The 21,409-nt window shown below is 43.8% G+C and overlaps 1 protein-coding gene across 2 annotated transcripts in view; it reads left to right on the top strand.

The window, feature by feature from the left end:
- ST3GAL1 (ST3 beta-galactoside alpha-2,3-sialyltransferase 1) overlaps positions 1 to 21,409 on the top strand; it is a 208,670-nt gene that overhangs the window by 176,371 nt on the left and 10,890 nt on the right. For both annotated transcript variants that reach the window (XM_056522799.1, XM_056522800.1), the window contains 2 exons: positions 1,816 to 2,009; positions 8,683 to 8,862. In XM_056522799.1, the coding sequence (XP_056378774.1) occupies positions 1,816 to 2,009; positions 8,683 to 8,862 (374 nt within the window). The remainder of the gene's footprint in view (positions 1 to 1,815; positions 2,010 to 8,682; positions 8,863 to 21,409) is intronic.

Here is a 21,409-nt window from a genome sequence, read left to right as displayed (position 1 = left end):
GAAGATGAAGAATTGGTGGACATTTCCCATGAGTCCTATAAATGGATTTAGTCGAATGGTAGATTGAGGCAGGGCTCTTGTTTCAGGCTGGTGTCAAAGCAATGTGGTGAATCTGCCAATCATGGCTGCTGCTCCATCTACCCCGTCCATCACTGTTTAGGCAACGTTGAGTTAACACAGTACTGTGCCTTTAGTTATGCTTAAAGTATTGTGTTACAGAAATACTAATTTAATCCAAAATCCAATATTTAAAGAGGTACTCCGGTGGGAAACACTTTTTTTTTTTATCAACTGGTGCCAGCAAGTTAAACAGATTTGTAAATTACTTCTATTTAAAAATGTTAATCCTTCCGGTACTTATCATATTCTATATGCTCCACAGGAAGTTCTTTTCTTTATGAATTTATTTTCTGTCTGATCACAGTGCTCTCTGCTGACACCTCTGTCCATGTCAGGAACTGTCCAGAGCAGGAGCAAATACCCATAGCAAACCTCTCCTGCTCTGGACAGTTCCTGACATGGACAGAGGTGTCAGCAGAGAGCACTGTGGTCAAACAGAAAAGAAATTCAAAAAAGAAGGTCAGGGCAGGCAGTAACGGTTTGTAGTCAAGGGCAACGGCAAGGGTCTGGATACACAGGCAACGGCACACAGGAACACTTTCACTGGCACAAGGCAACAAGATCCGGCAGGGACAGGAAGGGGAAGTGGGTTTTTATAGTGTTGGGAGTGCTTGGAACTAATTGGGCCAGGCACCAATTAATGGTACACTGGCCCTTTAAATCTGAGAGACCCGGCGCACGCGCGTGCCCTAGAGAGCGGGGCCGCATGTGCCGGGACTGAGCAAGAGGACGGGGCAGGTGAGATACATGGGCACGATCCGAGAGCGGGCACGTCCCGTGCCTCGGATCGCGTCCCCTCCGGTGACACGGGAGCAGCGCTCGTGGTCAGCGGTGCCGACCGGAGCACTGCATGTAGAGGCACACCGTGAGCGCTCCAGGGAGGCAGCGGGACCCGGAGCGCTCAACATGACACTCGTCTCATATCCCTTCCTCATCTCAAATCCCCTCCTCATCTCAAATCCCCTCCTCATCTCAAATCCCCTCCTCACCTCATATCCCCTCCTCGTCCCATATCCCCTCCTCGTCCCATATCCCCTCCTCGTCCCATATCCCCTCCTCGTCCCATATCCCCTCCTCATCTCCCATCCCCTCCTCGTCCCATATCCCCTCCTCGTCCCATATCCCCTCCTCGTCCCATATCCCCTCCTCGTCCCATATCCCCTCCTCGTCCCATATCCCCTCCTCGTCCCATATCCCCTCCTCGTCCCATATCCCCTCCTTGTCCCATATCCCCTCCTCCTTTACTATCCCTGCCTCATATCCTGTCCCCTGCACTATTCTCTGCACCTACAGCCTGAGAGTAACACAAAGATGTACCAGAAATCCCATAAACTTGCATTAAACATCAGATAGAACCCCAACCCTCACAAATGGGTGTGAATTATGGTTAATTTAACTCTACTATATTTTTAGTTGACATATAAGTAACAACATGTGTATCAAGTTTTATCAAAATATCTCCAGCCATTTGTGAGTTATGCTGGAACATATATATATACATACACACAAACATATATACATACACATATACCATCTACAGAATGCAGGGAGCTCCATAGAAGGTGGCTTTTGGTTGCCAGACCCCCACCAATCAGACATTGATGACATATCCCATCAACTGACCTTGAAATGACCTTGTGTGCCAAAATGTTCCCAATCCCATAAGATTAATCTGTTTTCGTTTTCTAAACACAGAGGTTACAAGGGGAACGGAACCCGATGGATATCAACATGGCCATTGAAGAAATGTTTAAGGTTATTCCAGGCGACAACCACTTACTGGACCATGATCCTTACCGGTGCCGAACATGTGCCGTGGTAGGCAACTCCGGGAACCTCAAAGGCTCCGAATATGGACAGGATATCGACAGCCACGACTTTGTGTTAAGGTGAGATGGACCAGCGGTAGTACAGACATATCTGGTGAGATGGACCAGCGGTAGTACAGACATATCTGGTGAGACGGACCAATGGTAGGACCAGCGGTAGTACAGACATATCTGGTGAGACGGACCAGCAGTAGTACAGACATATCTGGTGAGATGGACTAGCGGTAGTACAGACATATCTGGTGAGATGGACCAGCGGTAGTACAGACATATCTGGTGGGATGGACCAGCGGTAGTACAGACATATCTGGTGGGATGGACCAGCGTTAGTACAGACATATCTGGTGGGATGGACCAGCGTTAGTACAGACATATCTGGTGAGATGGACCAGTGGTAGTACAGACATATCTGGTGAGATGGACCAGCGTTAGTACAGACATATCTGGTGAGACGGACCAGCGGTAGTACAGACATATCTGGTGAGATGGACCAGCGGTAGTACAGATATATCTGGTGAGACGGACCAGCGGTAGTACAGACATATCTGGTGAGACGGACCAGCGGTAGTACAGACATATCTGGTGAGACGGACCAGTGGTAGTATAGACATATCTGGTGAGATGGACCAGCGGTAGTACAGACATATCTGGTGAGATGGACCAGTGGTAGTATAGACATATCTGGTGAGATGGACCAGCGTTAGTACAGACATATCTGGTGAGATGGACCAGCGTTAGTACAGATATATCTGGTGAGATGGACCAGCGGTAGTACAGACATATCTGGTGAGATGGACCAGTGGTAGTATAGACATATCTGGTGAGATGGACCAGCGGTAGTACAGATATATCTGGTGAGACGGACCAGCGGTAGTACAGACATATCTGGTGAGATGAACCAGCGGTAGTACAGACATATCTGGTGAGACGGACCAGCAGTAGTACAGACATATCTGGTGAGATGGACCAGCGTTAGTACAGACATATCTGGTGAGATGGACCAGCGTTAGTACAGACATATCTGGTGAGATGGACCAGCGGTAGTACAGACATATCTGGTGAGACGGACCAGCGGTAGTACAGACATATCTGGTGAGACGGACCAGCGGTAGTACAGACATATCTGGTGAGACGGACCAGCGGTAGTACAGACATATCTGGTGAGATGGACCAGCGGTAGTACAGACATATCTGGTGAGATGGACCAGCGGTAGTACAGACATATCTGGTGGGATTACCAGCGGTAGTACAGACATATCTGGTGAGATGGACCAGCGGTAGTACAGACATATCTGGTGTGATGGACCAGCGTTAGTACAGACATATCTGGTGAGATGGACCAGCGGTAGTACAGATATATCTGGTGAGACGGACCAGCGGTAGTACAGACATATCTGGTGAGATGGACCAGCGTTAGTACAGACATATCTGGTGGGATGGACCAGCGGTAGTACAGATATATCTGGTGAGACGGACCAGCGTTAGTACAGACATATCTGGTGAGACGGACCAGCGGTAGTACAGACATATCTGGTGAGATGGACCAACGGTAGTACAGACATATCTGGTGAGACGGACCAGCGGTAGTACAGACATATCTGGTGAGATGGACCAGCGGTAGTACAGACATATCTGGTGAGATGGACCAGCGGTAGTACAGACATATCTGGTGAGATGGACCAGTGTTAGTACAGACATATCTGGTGGGATGGACCAGCGGTAGTACAGACATATCTGGTGAGATGGACCAGCGGTAGTACAGATATATCTGGTGAGATGGACCAGCGGTAGTACAGACATATCTGGTGAGATGGACCAGCGGTAGTACAGACATATCTGGTGCAATTTAATATCTGGGTCCGGGGGCGCTATTGATGGGGGGTTCACTATAAGACAGGACAAAGGTATCTCCTTCATTAATCACCCAATACTTGAATCCCATTGGTCAGGTAATTACATTGGTCTGGAGTAACGCTTAAATGGCTCCAACTCTATTGTAATCCAGTGTATATGGCTTAGAATATTTAAAGTTACATAGTTAGTACAGTTAAAATAAAGACAATGGCCCAGATTTATCAAACTGTGTGAGAGAAAAAATGGGGAGATTTTTCCAAATCAGCCAATCACAGCTCAGGTTTCACTTTACCAGAGCTCGTTAGCTGAGCTGTGATTGGCTGCTGTGAGAGAATCTCTACATTTTTTCTCTTACACAGTTTGATTAATCTGGGCCAATGTCCATCAAATTGTATATTTGTAAATTACCTTCAAACCAAAACATTATCTTGAATGGGCAAGTGTCTGCAAGACAAGTCTATGGAGGGGGAGGAGGGAGCTCTGCCCACCAGCTCTAGGAGAACTTCAAATTGAAGCCTGCAGAGCAGAAATCTGCTGAAAAATACTATATACAAGTTATAGAACGGCTACAAATAGAGCTGCTCCTCATGCACGTACACAGCGCAGCTTATCCTGAAAAGTCACCGGATATAATAGATATGCTTAACCCCTTCCCACAAATGGATGTATATTTACGTCCACTGCGGGCTCCTGCGGTATGACAAGCACTCAGCAGGTGAGCGCGCATTATACCTGGTGGGTCCCGGGTTGCTATCAGCAACCAGGACCCGTGGCTAATACCGGACATTGCCGATCTGGCTGATGTCCAGTATCAACCCTTTAGACACCAACTTTGATCGCAGCGTCTAAAATGTGAGATTGCCATGGCCAGTTAGCTCAGTGTGCTGTTCGGGACCACCGCGGTGAAATCGCGACATCCCGAACAGCTGAGAGGACAGCGTGTAAATGCATCTAATATTTCCCTATAGGGACTAAAGAAATGTGTTAAAAAAAAGTTTAAAAAAAAGTTCATAAATGTGATTTAACCCCTTCCCTAATAAAAGTTTTAATCACCCCCCCCCCTTTCCCATAAAAAAAAAATAAAAATATGTAAAAAATAAAATAAAAATGAACACATGTGGTATCGTCGCGTTCGCAAATGTCCAAACTATAAAAATATAATGTTAATTAAACCGTATGGTCAATGGCTTAAACGTAAAAAAAATTCCATAGTCCAAAATTGTGTATTTTTGGTCATTTTGTATACCCTAAAAAAATGTATAAAAAGCAATCAAAACGTCTTATCAAAACAAAAGTGGTACCAATAAAACATCAGATCACGGCGCAAAAAATTTGCCCTCATATGAGTCTGTAGGTGGAAAATTGAAAGTGTTATGATTTTTAGAAGGTGAAGAGGAAACAACTAAAGTGCAAAAATTTTAAATGGCTCGAGAGGGAAGGGGTTAAAGTATAGCAATTTTAAAGAAGTTATAGTCTAATTCGTAGAAGGCAGTATTATAGTAGTTATATTCTTGTATATAGGAGCAGTATTATAGTAGTTATATTCTTGTATATAGGAGCAGTATTATAGTAGTTATATTCTTGTATATAGGAGCAGTATTATAGTAGTTATATTCTTGTATATAGGAGCAGTATTATAGTAGTTATATTCTTGTATATAGGAGCAGTATTATAGTAGTTATATTCTTGTATATAGAAGCAGTATTATAGTAGTTATATTCTTGTATATAGGGGCAGTAATGTAGTAGTTATATTCTTGTACATAGGGGCAGTATTATAGTAGATATATTCTTGTATATAGGGAACAGTATTATAGTAGTTATATTCTTGTATTTATAGGAGCAGTATTATAGTAGTTATATTCTTGTATATAGGAGCAGTATTATAGTAGTTATATTCTTGTATATAGGTGGCAGTATTATAGTAGTTATATTCTTGTATATAGGAGCAGTATTATAGTAGTTATATTCTTGTATATAGGAGCAGTATTATAGTAGTTATAGTCTTGTATATAGGAGCAGTATTATAGTAGTTATATTCTTGTATAGAGGAGGCAGTATTATAGTAGTTATATTCTTGTATATAGGAGCAGTATTATAGTGGTTATATTCTTGTATATAGGAGTAGTATTATAGTAGTTATATTCTTGTATATTGGAGCAGTATTATAGTAGTTATATCACGGAGAAGAAGAAAAATAGAAATACCGCACTCACCCACTGTACTCACTTGAAGATGTGGATTTATTCAGATCATAGAAGATGGATCCATTCTGGCGTTCATCCCCCTCCATGTCCTCCACCTAATGGATCCATCTTCTATGATCTGAATAAATCCACATCTTCAAGTGAATACAGTGGGTGAGTGCGGTATTTCTATTTTTCTTCTTCTCCGTGATATTTATGGACTATCTATTTATACCTGCACCCCCAGGTATCACTTATACCTGAGGCTCCAAGATTATACCTCCACGAACTGTTCTTATTGGTTGTTACTCAGGGAGTCCAGTCACTGGTGCCACTCACCTCTCTTTACTTGGATTTTTATAGTAGTTATATTCTTGTATATAGGAGCAGTATTATAGTAGTTATATTCTTGTATATAGGAGCAGTATTATAGTAATTATATTCTTGTATATAGGAGCAGTATTATAGTAGTTATATTCTTGTATATAGGAGCAGTATTATAGTAGTTATATTCTTGTTTATAGGAGGCAGTATTATAGTAGTTATATTCTTGTATATAGGAGCAGTATTATAGTAGTTATATTCTTGTATATAGGAGCAGTATTATAGTAGTTATATTCTTGTATATAGGAGGCAGTATTATAGTAGTTATATTCTTGTATATATAGGAACAGTATTATAGTAGTTATATTCCTGTATATAGGAGCAGTATTATAGTAGTTATATTCTTGTATATATATAGGAGTATTATAGTAGTTATATTCTTGTATATAGGAGCAGTATTATAGTAGATATATTCTTGTATATAGGAGCAGTATTATAGTAGTTATATTCTTGTATATAGGAGCAGTATTATAGTAGTTATATTCTTGTATAGAGGAGGCAGTATTATAGTAGTTATATTCTTGTATATAGGAGCAGTATTATAGTAGTTATATTCTTGTATATAGGAGCAGTATTATAGTAGTTATATTCTTGTATATAGGATACAGTATTATAGTAGTTATATTCTTGTATATGGGAGCAGTATTATAGTAGTTATATTCTTGTATATAGGAGGCAGTATTATAGTAGTTATATTCTTGTATATAGGAGCAGTATTATAGTAGTTATATTCTTGTATATAGGAGCAGTACTATAGTAGTTATATTCTTGTATATAGGAGCAGTACTATAGTAGTTATATTCTTGTATATAGGAGGCAGTATTATAGTAGTTATATTCTTGTATATAGGAGACAGTATTATAGTAGTTATACTCTTGTATATAGGAGGCAGTATTATAGTAGTTATATTCTTGTATATAGGAGCAGTATTATAGTAGTTATATTCTTGTATATAGGAGGCAGTATTATAGTAGTTATATTCTTGTATATAGGAGGCAGTATTATAGTAGTTATATTCTTGTATATAGGAGTATTATAGTAGTAATATTCCTGTACATTGCCCTTTATCTGTCAGGTATAAGGTTCTGTATATTATTCTCTGACAGTTGGTTGTCTGATGGTTTTCTCACGCCCTTTGACTCGTGTTCCTATCCCGTTGTTCTCACTGAGATCAGAATCCATGTTCATAACTTGCCTAGATTGTATTTTCTTTCTAGAGATGGGGAATGAAATGTCAGACTAAGTTAATTACAATAAAGTGCCGTCCTATCCCAAATTTAGTTACCGTATATCTCAGGGCTCGGGGGCCGCGTCTCTATCTTCTCGGCCTTTCTGATATAATGAAGGTGTTTTTCTTGGCAGAGTTGAATGACATTTTAATAAAAAAAAAAATCATAATTTTCCTCAGTGCGGATTGAATTTGATTTTGTTATTTTGCTTAATATATATATGGTGGCAGGGTTTTTCTCAGCCCTTCTCACTCCTGTATCTGAATAATGGCAAAAAAACTAAAAAATATATTTATATAACTACCCTGAATTCCTGGTTCCTACCTTAACATTGTGAAAGAAAAGCAGCAATAAATATAACATAATATTGGGGAAGTACTGTGAGCACCGCTTTCCACCCAGCTTTCCCAATCCTCTGAAGAGAATAGCTGTCTGGTAAATCAGCCATATGGGAACTTTTTGGGTAAGCTGGGTGGCATGCACTGATGTTTTCTCTCCCCCCTCACTCTTCTATCAGCCCTAAATCTTTACTGCATCCCCTCTCCTTACCCCCACACTGACTATTCTCTGCACCTGCCTGCCAGACAGTTTAATCATACTTTACAATGATGTTGGCAGGAATATCTCCTTAGTCCAAGAGTAACACAGTAGATGTACCAGAAGTCCCAAAGACTTACATGGGTCTTTTTATATATCTCTTAAGCATGTAACTTTAGAGCTGCGGAGGTTGCCCAGGAGTTTTAAACATACTGCCACCAGACCAACATCATGGTAAAGTATGTTTCAACTGTACAGGCTCCACTGTTTCACTCTGGGGCTGTGGAGATTTTCAGTATTGAGACAACCTAAACTCCACTATAGTTTTAGTTGAGATATAAGTAACATGTGCACCAATTTTAATGGAAGTATCTCCAGCTGTTTGGAATAATGCTATCACATAGATACATTTATACACACACACATACATACATATATACATGCATATGTTGAGTTTTAGATATAAATATATATTACCTCTTGTATTTTGCTTTAATAAAGTGTAATAGTCGCACTTTTTGACCAATGCCTTCATTACTTTCAGGATGAACCACGCTCCCACCGCACGATTTGAGAAGGATGTTGGGAATAAGACCACTCACCACTTTGTGTACCCGGAGAGCGTGAGGAACCTCCGAGATAACGTCAGCATGGTCCTCATCCCCTTCAAGACCATGGACCTGCAGTGGATAGTCAGTGCCCTGACCACCGGGACCATAAACTTGTAAGTCACATTGCGACGTTCAGCATCTGCAGGCGGCTGTCTGATCTCCGGGACGACTTGTAATTCTCCAAGACCTTAAAGGGGTACTTCGCCCCTAGACATCTTATCCCCTATCCAAATGATAGGGGATAAGATGTCTGATTGCGGGGTTCCCGCCACTGGGGACCCCCACGATCTCCTTGCTGCACTCGGCATTCATTTAGAGTATCAAGTGCAGCGCCGGAGGCTTGTGATGCCACAGCCATGCGCCCCTCGTGACGTCATGGTCACGCCCCCTCAATGCAAGTCTATGGGAGGGGGCGTGACGGCCGTCACGCCCCCTCCCATAAACTTGCATTGAGGGGGCGTGACCATGATGTCACCAGTTGGGCGTGGCCATTACATCACAAGCCTCTGCCCAGCATCGCCAGTCATTCGGCACAGAGAAAAGTTTATTCCTGTGCACCGGATATCTGGGGTACCGGAGCTGAGATTGCGGAGATCCCCAGTGGTGGGACCTCCACGATTAGACATCTTATCCCCTTTCCTCTGGGGGCGTGACGCCCCCTCCCATAGACTTGCATTGAGGGGGCGTGGCCATGATGTCACAAGCTGGGCGTGGCCATGACGTCACAAGCCTCTGCCCCACATCGCCAGTCATTGGGCACGGAGCAAAGTTTGTTCCGTGCACTGGATATCTGGGGTGCCGCAGCTGAGATTGCGGAGATCCCCAGCGGTGGGACCTCCACGATCAGAAATCTTATCCCCTATCCTCTGGATAGGGGATAAGATGTCTAGGGGCGGAGTACCCCTTTAATCGCATTATCTGCATCACTAATGTGTTAGTTGGGTTGCCCCTGTACACTGTGCCAGCTCCGCAATCCACCCTGTGCTGGGAGAGTGATGTACAGGTGCCAGGGGGGAGATCAAGAACACTTAGTATATTCCTTGGCTAAATCATAAAAATGTATAAAATTTTTACATAAATATAGTTTTAGTTTTTTCAGGTTCTTTTTAACTATTTTAGACAATTTTGGGCTTCCAGTCTTATCCTGTGAAAAGTTGATGCCCATGTCCCAACTGGTGAGCCATAGTTGTACAGATCAAGCCAGACGCCAAGTAGAACGTTGACCTTTCCTACAAGATGTGACCTCGAAAACAACAGCCCGGTGCCATGGGCCCGATGGTTATGTCTCTGGGTAAATGGTCATTGTTGTCTCCCAGCGTGAAGCTGTAAAGTGAACAGATTGTGTCCCCAGTCATAGATTTCCTCAACCGTGTCTGGAGCCGATTCATCATAACCAGTCGAGTGTCAACCGCGTCCAATGTTGCCGTTTGATCTTACACGGAGATTATAGTCTCAGTAATGAATGTAACACAATGTAAAACAAAGAAAATCCCAAGATTTACGACTTTACCCTTGAGTTGTTATCAACACCGTTACTTGAATAGAAAGGCGGCCGAGTACGAGGGTGATTGGGACGGCGAAAAAAAAAAGATATCCTTAAATTCATAACCGAGAGAACATAACGCAAATGTAATGACATGAAAAGACGCATCATGTATCCAAGTGTTACCTATACACAAAGTGTTCAAAGTGATCTCCATTGGTGACACAGCAGATGTCTAGGCCGTAGAGTCCAGTTGTGGTCCCGCCTCCTCGGATATGGACTCCACCGGGTCAGTAAGAGTGCGTTCAAATGGCCGTCTGTCCCCGGTTTTTTTTGTTTTTCCCTGTTTAGGTTCCGTTGTTGCTGCTTGTAAACGGATTACAGATGGTTGTTAAATAATCCCATTGATGTCAATGGGATTTTTTTTACAATCCTTTCACATGCGTTTGCACCCGTCTGCGCTCATTTTCGTTTTTATTTTTTACGGTGCATGCAGTATTTTTTCTCCCATCAAAAAAAAACGGATACAGTAAATTTAACATTGAAGTCTACGGAAAACGGATGAGCCTTTAATGTCATCTGTTTGCATCCATTTTTTAAATCCGTTTTCTGATCCGTTTTTACTTCTGAGGATGCTCAGAACCAAAAAGAATTTTCTTTTTGGTTTATTAACTGGACAATAACGGATACAAATGGATATGTTATTGTCTGTTTTTTTTTTTTTTTTAAAGTCTGGTTTTATTTTTGATGGGAGAAGAACGAGACCGGTCTAGACGGCCGTGTGAACGCAGCCTAACGTGTTGTCTCAGGTCAGGGGGAGGGGGGTCAGATCGAGTCCTTGATGTAGTCCCCACAGGAAAGTCAAGGGGTTAGATCTGGCGATCATGGAGGCCAGCGCAACATTGGCGAATCGTTGTTTCCATGCCGGCGGATCCAACGTTCTGGTAGTTTCATTCAAGTTTCGGAGAACACACAGATGGTCATGTGGAGGTGACCTCCCTGCTGAAAGAGGAGGATCTGCGAAAACTAGTCTATATGTGGTGTAGGCCATTCCTATAATATGTCCAGGTAGGAGCGGCCAGTGACTGGATTCTCTGAAAAAAAGGGACTTTAGATTAGGGATCGACCGATATCGATTTTTTTAGGGCCGATACCGATAATCTGTGACCTTTCAGGCCGATAACTTAAACCGATATTCCGGTATAAGTTATCAGCTATTTCCCCCCCACCCCCCTGGCCCCACAGAAGCCGCTGCAGATCAATGATGTAAAACGGGCGCTTTAAATCAATGAACTGCAGCGGATTTTGCGGGGCCAGAGACCGCCGCCGCCACCCGCTTCTCTCCCCTGCCTGTCCTGGGGTCCTCCCTAGTCCAACCACCCGGGGTCCGCGCTACTTCTGGCTCTGGCGGCGTCCTGAGCTGTCACTGTGCGCACTGACGGCGACTTCGCATTGAAGACGTCACTCGTCATTGCGCTGCGCAGCGTGAAGGACGTCGCAGGAGCCAGAAGTAGCGCGGACCTTGGGCCCTGGGAACATGTAATTATAAAACCGGGGATGGGGGAGGCAATGGGGCAGTGGCGGTGGTCTCTGGCCGGGGAGGGGGGGGGCGGTACGTTATCGGCATATCGGCAAGGTAATTGCCAATACCGATAATGTCCAAGGTAATTGCCGATACCGATAATGTCCAAAATCGTGAATATCGGCTGATAATATCGGCCAAACCAATAATCGGTTGATCCCTACTTTAGACTTTGCACCTGCTTGTTGCACAGAACACGTTTACTTTTCTTCTCTCATGTGCTTGATCTGAGACCCAAATTTTTAAGAACTATTGTGCACAAAAATGGATAGGGGATACATTTTTGTGCACAATAGTTCTTCTTTAAAGGGGTACTCCGGTGGAAAACTTTTTTTTTTTTTTATCAACTGGTGCCAGAAAGTTAAACAGATTTGTAAATGACTTCTATTAAAACATCTTAATCCTTCCAGTACTTATTAGCTGCTGAATACTACAGAGGAAATTATTTTCTTTTTGGAACACAGTGTTCTCTACTGACATCTCTGTCCATTTTAGGAACTGTCCAGAGCAGCATATGTTTTCTATGGGGATTTTCTCCTACTCTGGACAGTTCCTAAAATGGACAGAGATGTCAGCAGAGAGCACTGTGCTCGTGATGTCAGCAGAGAGCACTGTGTTCCAAATAGAAAATAATTTCCTCTAAAAAGTACTGGAAGGATTAAGATTTTTTTTAATACAAGTACCGTATATACTCGAGTATAAGCCGAGTTTTTCAGCACGATTTTTCGTGCTGAAAATGCCCCCCTCGGCTTATACACGAGTGAACTCTCCGCCTGTCAATCCCTTCTCAGTGGTCTTCAACCTGCGGACCTCCAGATGTTGCAAAACTACAACTCCCAGCATGCCCGGACAGCCGATGGCTGTCTGGGCATGCTAGGAGTTGTAGTTTTGCAACATCTGGAGGTCCGCAGGTTGAAGACCACTGAAAGGGATTGACAGGTGGTGATGATGACAGGGTGATGATGACGGGGTGATGATGATGAGGGTGTTAATGACAGGGGGGATGATTACATGGGGGATGATGTATTTCCCACCCTAGGCTTATAGTTGAGTCAATAACTTTTCCTGGGTTTTTGGGGTAAAATTAGGGGCCTCGGCTTATATTCGGGTCGGCTTATACTCGAGTATATACGGTAATTTACAAATCTGTTTAACTTTCTGGCACCAGTTGATTTAAAAAATTTTAAAAGATTTTAGATCACATCACATCCCAGGAAAAAAAAAAAAAAGGAATAAAAAGTGAAAGTGAATCGAAGTAAAAATTGTATTGATGCAAAACTACAGATCTTGGCACTAAAAATGAGCCCTCACACAGTAAAAACAGGAAAAGAAAAAAGAAAAAGAGGTTTGAATAGGGAGGTTTTAACTAACAAAAAGAAAAGGTAGGTAGTACAATAGTAGTAAAGCCTGTAACATGGATATCTTTATCCTGGGGGTCAATAAGAAGTTTTACCATGAAGTGCCCTGCGTAAAAACAAGCATCCCCCCCCCCCCCAAGTTACAAATTATTTTTTTTATCAAACATTTTTGGCTTCTCCATAGATTTATGGTAAAATAAATGGGGTCATCACAAATTATAATTGGCTCCTCAAAAAACAAGACCTGATATGGGTCTGTGGATGGAAAAATAATAGTTACCGTATATACTCGAGTATAAGCCGAGTTTTTCAGCACGATTTTTCGTGCTGAAAACACCCCCCTCGCCTTATGCTCGAGTGAACTCTCAACCCTCAGTGGTCTTCAACCTGCGGACCTCCAGATGTTTCAAAACTACAACTCCCAGCATGCCCGGACAGCCGAAGGCTGTCCGGGCATGCTGGGAGTTGTAGTTTTGAAACATCTGGAGGTCCGCAGGTTGAAGACCACTGCCCGGGCCTTCGTCATCATCCAGCCCCCCATCCCCCTTTTAGTTTTGTACTCACCTCCGCTCGGTGGGACGTTCAGGTGAGCTGGTCCGGGCCATCTGTGCTGCAGGGACCGTTCGGTGGGGAGGTATAGTCGTTCCGGGCTGTCCATCTTCACCGGGGGGGCCTCTTCTCCACGCTTCGGGCCCGGCCCCGGAATAATGACGTTGCCTTGACGACGACGCACAGGGACGCAACGTCCCTGTGCGTCGTCGTCAAGGCAACGTCATTATTCCGGGCCTGAAGCGCGGAGAAGAGGCCCTTGAAGATGGACAGCCCGGAACGACTATACCTCCCCAACGGACGGTCCCTGCAGCACAGATGGCCCGGACCAGCTCACCTGAACGTCCCACCGAGCGGAGGTGAGTACAAAACTAAAGGGGGGATGGGAGTCTGGATGATGACGAAGGCCCGGGCAGTGGTCTTCAACCTGCGGACCTCCAGATGTTTCAAAACTACATCGGCTGTCCGGGCATGCTGGGAGTTGTAGTTTTGAAACATCTGGAGGTCCGCAGGTTGAAGACCACTGTTTAATCAGACATTGACAAGCGGTGATGATGAAGGGGGGATGATGACAGGGTAATGATAAAGGGGGGGATGATGACAGGTTAATGATGAAGGGGGGATGATGACAGGGTAATGATGAAGGGGGGATGATAAAAGGGGGGATAATGACAGGGTAATGATGAAGGGGGGGATGATGACAGGGTAATGATGAAGGGGGGATGATAAAGGGGGGGATAATGACAGGGTAATGATGAAGGGGGGGATGATGACAGGGTAATGATGAAGGGGGATGATGAACGGGGGGATGATGACAGGGTAATGATGAAGGGGGGATGATAAAGGGGGGGATAATGACAGGGTAATGATGAAGGGGGGGATGATGACAGGGTAATGATGAAGGGGGGATGATAAAGGGGGGATAATGACAGGGTAATGATGAAGGGGGGGATGATGACAGGGTAATGATGAAGGGGGATGATGAACGGGGGGATGATGACAGGGTAATGATGAAGGGGGGATGATGAAGGGAGGATGATGACAGGGTAATGATGAAGGGGGGATGATGACAGGGTAATGATGAAGGGGGGATGATGACAGGGTAATGATGAAGGGGGGGGCTGATGACAGGGTAATGATGAAGGGGGATGATGAACGGGGGGATGATGACAGGGTGATGATGAAGGGAGGATGATGACAGGGTAATGATGAAGGGGGGATGATGAAGGGGGGATGATGACAGGGTAATGATGAAGGGGGGATGATGACAGGGTAATGATGAAGGGGGGGGATGATGACAGGGTAATGATGAAGGGGGGGATGATGAAGGGGGGATGATGACAGGGTAATGATGAAGGGGGGATGATGACAGGGTAATGATGAAGGGAGGATGATGACAGGGTAACGATGAAGGGGGGATGATGAAGGGGGGATGATGACAGGGTAATGATGAAGGGGGGGGTGATGACAGGGTGATGATGTTGAAGGTGTTAATGATGGGGGTCTGGATGATGACAGGGGGGATGATGTATTTCCCAACCTAGGCTTATAGTTCAGTCAATGGCTCTTAAAAGGTGAGGAGAAAAAACAAAAACGCAAAAATGTCTATTTCGCCATATATATATATATATATATATATATTTTATATATATATATATATATATATATATATATATATATATATACACACACATCATACTCTCTCGCTAAGTACAGACGGTCGGGAAAATTTACAGCTTTAAAAGTCAGTAGGGAAAAAAAGCTGAATTTGGGATTTTTTTTTGGGCTGAGACGGGCTGAGCTGCCTGGTAATTAGGAGCTGTCGTCTGTGACCTAGTTATAACTGGTAAATTAAGACTATACAGCAAAAGTTCTCAGGGCGCCGTACGGAAAGATTTCAACTTTTTTTTTTTTTTTACTGAATATTTTCTTATAAATCTCTCAAAAGAAAACCTGCAGGTTCCAAACTTTTCCGCTCATCTCCTTTAAAGATATTGGCCCACATTTATCATTGTAGGTGTAAGTGAAGCATTTATCATTGTAGGTGTAAGTGAAGCATTTATCATTGTAGGTGTAAGTGAAGCATTTATCATTGTAGGTGTAAGTGAAGCATTTATCATTGTAGGTGTAAGTGAAGCATTTATCATTGTAGGTGTAAGTGAAGCATTTATCATTGTAGGTGTAAGTGAAGCATTTTTTACACCTTTTTTTTTTGTGTGCTGTAATGTGTAGGAGAACCAAATTTATAAAATGGTCACAGAGCATTTGATACATTTTGTGCAGGTGACATTTTCTCAAATTTCTCTCTTCACGTACACTAAAAAGCTACGCCAGGTCTGGGATGGTGTAGTTTTAGACACTTTTCAGTGGCTTTGCGCCTTTTTTGCGCCTTTTTACAAAAAGGAGCAGTTCATAAATTTCAGTCCACGGCATATGCTGAATTGAAAAGCGCGTACTGCTACTCCAAAACATCTGAAATGACTAAAATATTCTACCACCAAAGAGCGCTAAATAACACACAGTGCGCCAAAATAGCGCCTTTTGTACGGAGAAAAGAAAGGTGTAAACTCATTGATAAATGTCGGCCATTGTACAGGAATAGAAAAAATATCTACTTTCTCCCAGTAGACCAGTGTTCTCCGACCAGTGTTCCTCCAGCTGTTGCAAAACTACAACTACCAGCATGCCCGGACAGCCTTTGAAATTTGAGGCTCTTTATTTTATTAATTTACTAGCAGAGTAATCAGTGATGTCCAAGCCTTCAACCTAAACCTTCTTGGAAAGGAAAATAAACAAGGACGCTCTCCTAATATTCCGTCCTCATATCCCGTCCTCCTATCCCGACCTCATATCCCGTCCTCCTATCCCGACCTCATATCCCATCCTCATATCCTGTCCTTTTATCCCGTCCTCATATCCCGTCCTCATATCCCGTCCTCATATCCCGTCCTTTTATCCCGTCCTCATATCCCGTCCTCATATCCCATCCTTATATCTCATCCTCATATCCCGACCTCATATCCCCACCTCATATCCCGACCTCATATCCTGTCCTTTTATCCCGACCTCATATCCCGTCCTCATATCCCATCCTTATATCTCATCCTCATATGCCGTCCTCATATCCTGTCCTTTTATCCCGTCCTCATATCCCGACCTCATATCCTGTCCTTTTATCCCGTCCTCATATCCCGTCCTCATATCCCATCCTTATATCTCATCCTCATATCCCGGCCTCATATCCTGTCCTTTTATCCCGTCCTTATATCCCGTCCTCATATCCCATCCTTATATCTCATCCTCATATGCCATCCTCATATCCTGTCCTTTTATCCCGTCCTCATATCCTGTCCTTTTATCCTGTCCTCATATCCCGTCCTCATATGCAGTTCTCATATCCTGATGCTGAATTCACGGGGAGAGACGGGGCTCCATACAGGACATTTAATTTAACTATCCTATATTTTAAGATTACATATAAGTTATTTTTATGGAAATATCTCAAGCCATTTGGAAGTTATGCTGGAACGTACATACATACAAACATACATATATACATACAGACATATATACATACAGACATATATACATACAGACATATATACATACATAAGTTGATTATATATAGGTTTTTCCTACCTAATCCTTGTGAGGGAGGAAAAGCAACCAAGGAGGAAGCTCCTATCCCCTCCTCATATCCTGACCCCATATCCCGTCCTCATATCCTGACCCCATATCCCGACCTCATATCCCGTCCTCATACCCCGACCTCATATCCCGTCCTCATATCCCGTCCTCATATCCCGTCCTCATATCCCTTCCTCATATCCCGTCCTCATATCCCATCCTCATATCCCGTCCTCATATCCCGTCCTCATATCCCATCCTCATATCCCGTCCTCATATCCCATCCTCATATTCTGTCCTCATATCCCGTCCTCATATCCCATCATATCCCGACCTCATATCCCGTCCTCATACCCCGTCCTCATACCCCGACCTCATATCCCGTTCTCATATCCCGTCCTCATATCCCGTCCTCATATCCCGTCCTCATACCCCGACCTCATATCCCGTCCTCATATCCCATCATATCCCGACCTCGTAACCTGCCAAAAGTACCAAATACTTGCATGGGACTTGAAACAAAATTCCATTCTTCACATAAAGGGGTAGGTTAGGGTTAGTTTAACTACTATATTTTTTTATTTGACATAAGTTACATGTGACCAAGTATTATGGAAATATCTCCAGCCATACGGAAGTTATACTGAAACATACATTTCCCATAGATTTTTTTTTGTATTTTTTTGTATTTTTTAGAAGAAACCTCTTCATATGGTAAATTTGCAAAGTACAAGGTCCTCGCGACGAATGTAGAAACTAGCCTCCAGTTACTGGATGAGGCCCCGTATACAAGGGCTACACATAAGACCTATGCACCACTACAGTTGAGAAAGCAAAATACAATAACCTCATAAAATTACAAAAGGAAACTTAAAACACAAAAAAAAATTGCGCTCAAACAAGAAAAACGGTCCGCAGATACAGTCACCAAAAAGAAAAGACAGATAAGACAAATCAAGGGGAATGTAGAACAGGAAGTCCCAGCACTCACCAGGTTGCAAGCCAATTTTCATTTATTGTTCACAAGGAAACAGGACGCGTTTCGGCAAAGCCTTCCTCTGCTGTTTAGCTAGATCGCATGCAAGCGTCAGCTAAATACATGAGGGGGCGCCCAGTAATGACGTCACCCACTGGCCGGCACGCCATATATATATAATAATAGTTTGGTATCAACTAAAGTGCTGGCTGACTTATTCTTTGTCTGTATTGCACATACGGGGGAGGGGCTACCTCCATGTTGGCCTTGCACCCCACCCACCTCTATTAGGTGTATATAAGGTGTCTTGGATGTTCCAGACCCTGCCATGCTTACTGAACTGTTCACACAGAGGCATATTCACAGTGTAGGGTCCGTCCCAATGAGGCCACCTTATCGCCGTGGGACGGTCCAAGCTATTTGACCGCCGGCGGAGACAAATTTGCGAGCTAAGTGCCTCACTATTTCATAGTTTCACATTTGCATCTATTACACCATAGCTGTATAGCTCTCCATGTTTTAACTGTATTTTCATGTTTCACCTATATCCTTGTGCTGGCAGTGTGCTGCTGCATTCTTCTGTTGCTGTATATATATATATATATATATATATATATACCGTATTTATCGGGGTATACCACGCACCGGCCTATAACACGCACCCTCATTTTACCAAGGATATTTGGGTAAAAAAAGTTTTTTACCCAAATATCCATGGTAAAATGAGGGTGCGTGTGTGCGCGTGTATACCCCGATATACCCCCAGGAAAGGCAGGGGGAGAGAGGCCGTCGCTGCCCGCTTCTCTCCCCCTGCCTGTCCTGGGGTCTAGAGCGCTGCTGTCGGCCCTTCTCACCCCCTGGCTATCGGCGCCGCTGCCCGTTCTGTCCCCCTGACTATCGGTGCCGGCGCCCCATTGCCGGCGCCGATAGCCAGGGGGAGAGAAGCGGCGCCGACAGCCAGGGGGAGAGAAAGGGCAGCGGCACCCATTGCCGGCGCCGCTGCCCCGTTGCCTCCCCCCATCCCCGGTGGCATAATTACCTGAGTCGGGTCCGCGCTGCTGCAGGCCTCCGGCGTGCGTCCCCGGCGTCGTTGCTATGCACGGCGCGGCGCACTGACGTCATGCGCTGCGCCGTTCAGCGCATAGCAACGACGTTGGGGACGCACGCTGCCCCTTCTCTCCCCCTGGCTGTCGGCGCCGCTTCTCTCCCCCTGGCTATCGGCGCCGGCAATGGGGCGCCGGCACCGATAGTCAGGGGAACAGAACGGGCAGCGGCGCCGATAGCCAGGGGGTGAGAAGGGCCGACAGCAGCGCTCTAGACCCCAGGAAAGGCAGGGGGAGAGAAGCGGGTGTATCGGCGTATAACACGCACATAGACTTTAGGCTAAATATTTTAGCCTAAAAAGTGCGTGTTATACGCCGATAAATACGGTATATACATATACATACATACACTCACGTACACACACATACATACACACATACATACACACATACATACAGTATACACACACATACATACACACACACACATACATACATACATACATACACATACACACATATACATACACACATACATACACACACACATACAGTATACACACACATACATACACTCACATATACACACATACATACATACATACACACATACACACACATACATACACACATACTTACACATACATACATATACATACATACACATACATACATATACATACATACACATACATACACACATACATACACATACATACATATACATACACATGTACACACACATACATACACACACATACATACATATACATACACACACATACACACATAGATATACATACACATGTACACACACATATATACATACAGACACATACATATACATACACACACACAAACATACACATACATACATACACATACATACACAGACACACATACATACACAGACACACACATACATACACAGACACACACACACATATATATCTGAATAAATATATATATATATATAGATATATATATATATATATATATATATATATATATATACATATACACACACATTGTATCGCTTCTTTCAATTTTAACAAGGCCTCTGTGTAATGAAAGAAGCGATCTGATTGCTATGGGTAACTGGGCAACTTTGCCTCAACACAGTTTTTGATAAATCTCCCATTTGAGTTTTATATATAGATATATTTTTTTTTTCTAATCCAGATTATCCCCTCTCCTTCATAGCATGGACCTCACATACATCATTCATACTCTCTATAATTAAGAAAGTGGATTAGGATCCATTACAGTCGTCTCAATGGCCCTAATAAGAAGGCACTTTGTCTGGTCAGATAAGACAATGGCCTCTCTTTCGTGGGGTTTATTGGCTTGAAGTGGCCGCGTTGAGACACGGAGCTCCGGGATTCTTGGATGATTGAGTTTCAGGTCTCAGTCACACAGCTGCTGCCTCCTCCACTGACTGCCCCTTCCTCGGCTGCTGCTTTTTTGCAACAATGATCCGATTTTTATTTTTTTTATTTCCCTTGTGACACCATACATCTGCCGGGTGGAGGGGACGGGGGTCTTCAAACAGGAAACCATTGTGCATTGAAGACTTGCCATATGAATGTACTATTCATGCAGTAGATTCTGAAGCTCACATGGTGGGGTCGGTTTTCATATGGCGTTCCCATTGGCAGATCCTTGAGACCTTACAATCTTTTTGTCCTATGGTGGTCGGGAACCAGAACTCTTTAAGACAAGCAGATAACATTGCCGCGCTAAAGTCAAATGGACAATCAAGACTGGGACCTCAAGTGTTAATGATTGGAAGATACCATAGACCTTCTCACATGATGGACCAGTTCGAGGTCCTTTCTGCTGACTCGTCCCTTCTTATATACGAATGGATATCCAAAGGATAGGGAATAAGATGTCTGATCGCAGGGGTCCCGCCACTGGGAACCCCCGCGATCTCGGCTACGGCACCAAAGACATCCGGTGCACGGAGCGAAATCTGCTCGGTGCCGGATTGCTGGTGATGTGGGGCGGAGGCTCGTGACGTCACAACCATGCCCTGCTCT

Source organism: Hyla sarda, chromosome 5 (assembly GCF_029499605.1).
Source record: "Hyla sarda isolate aHylSar1 chromosome 5, aHylSar1.hap1, whole genome shotgun sequence".
Classification (NCBI taxonomy): domain Eukaryota; kingdom Metazoa; phylum Chordata; class Amphibia; order Anura; family Hylidae; genus Hyla; species Hyla sarda.
This window is presented reverse-complemented; position numbering and strand designations above follow the sequence as displayed.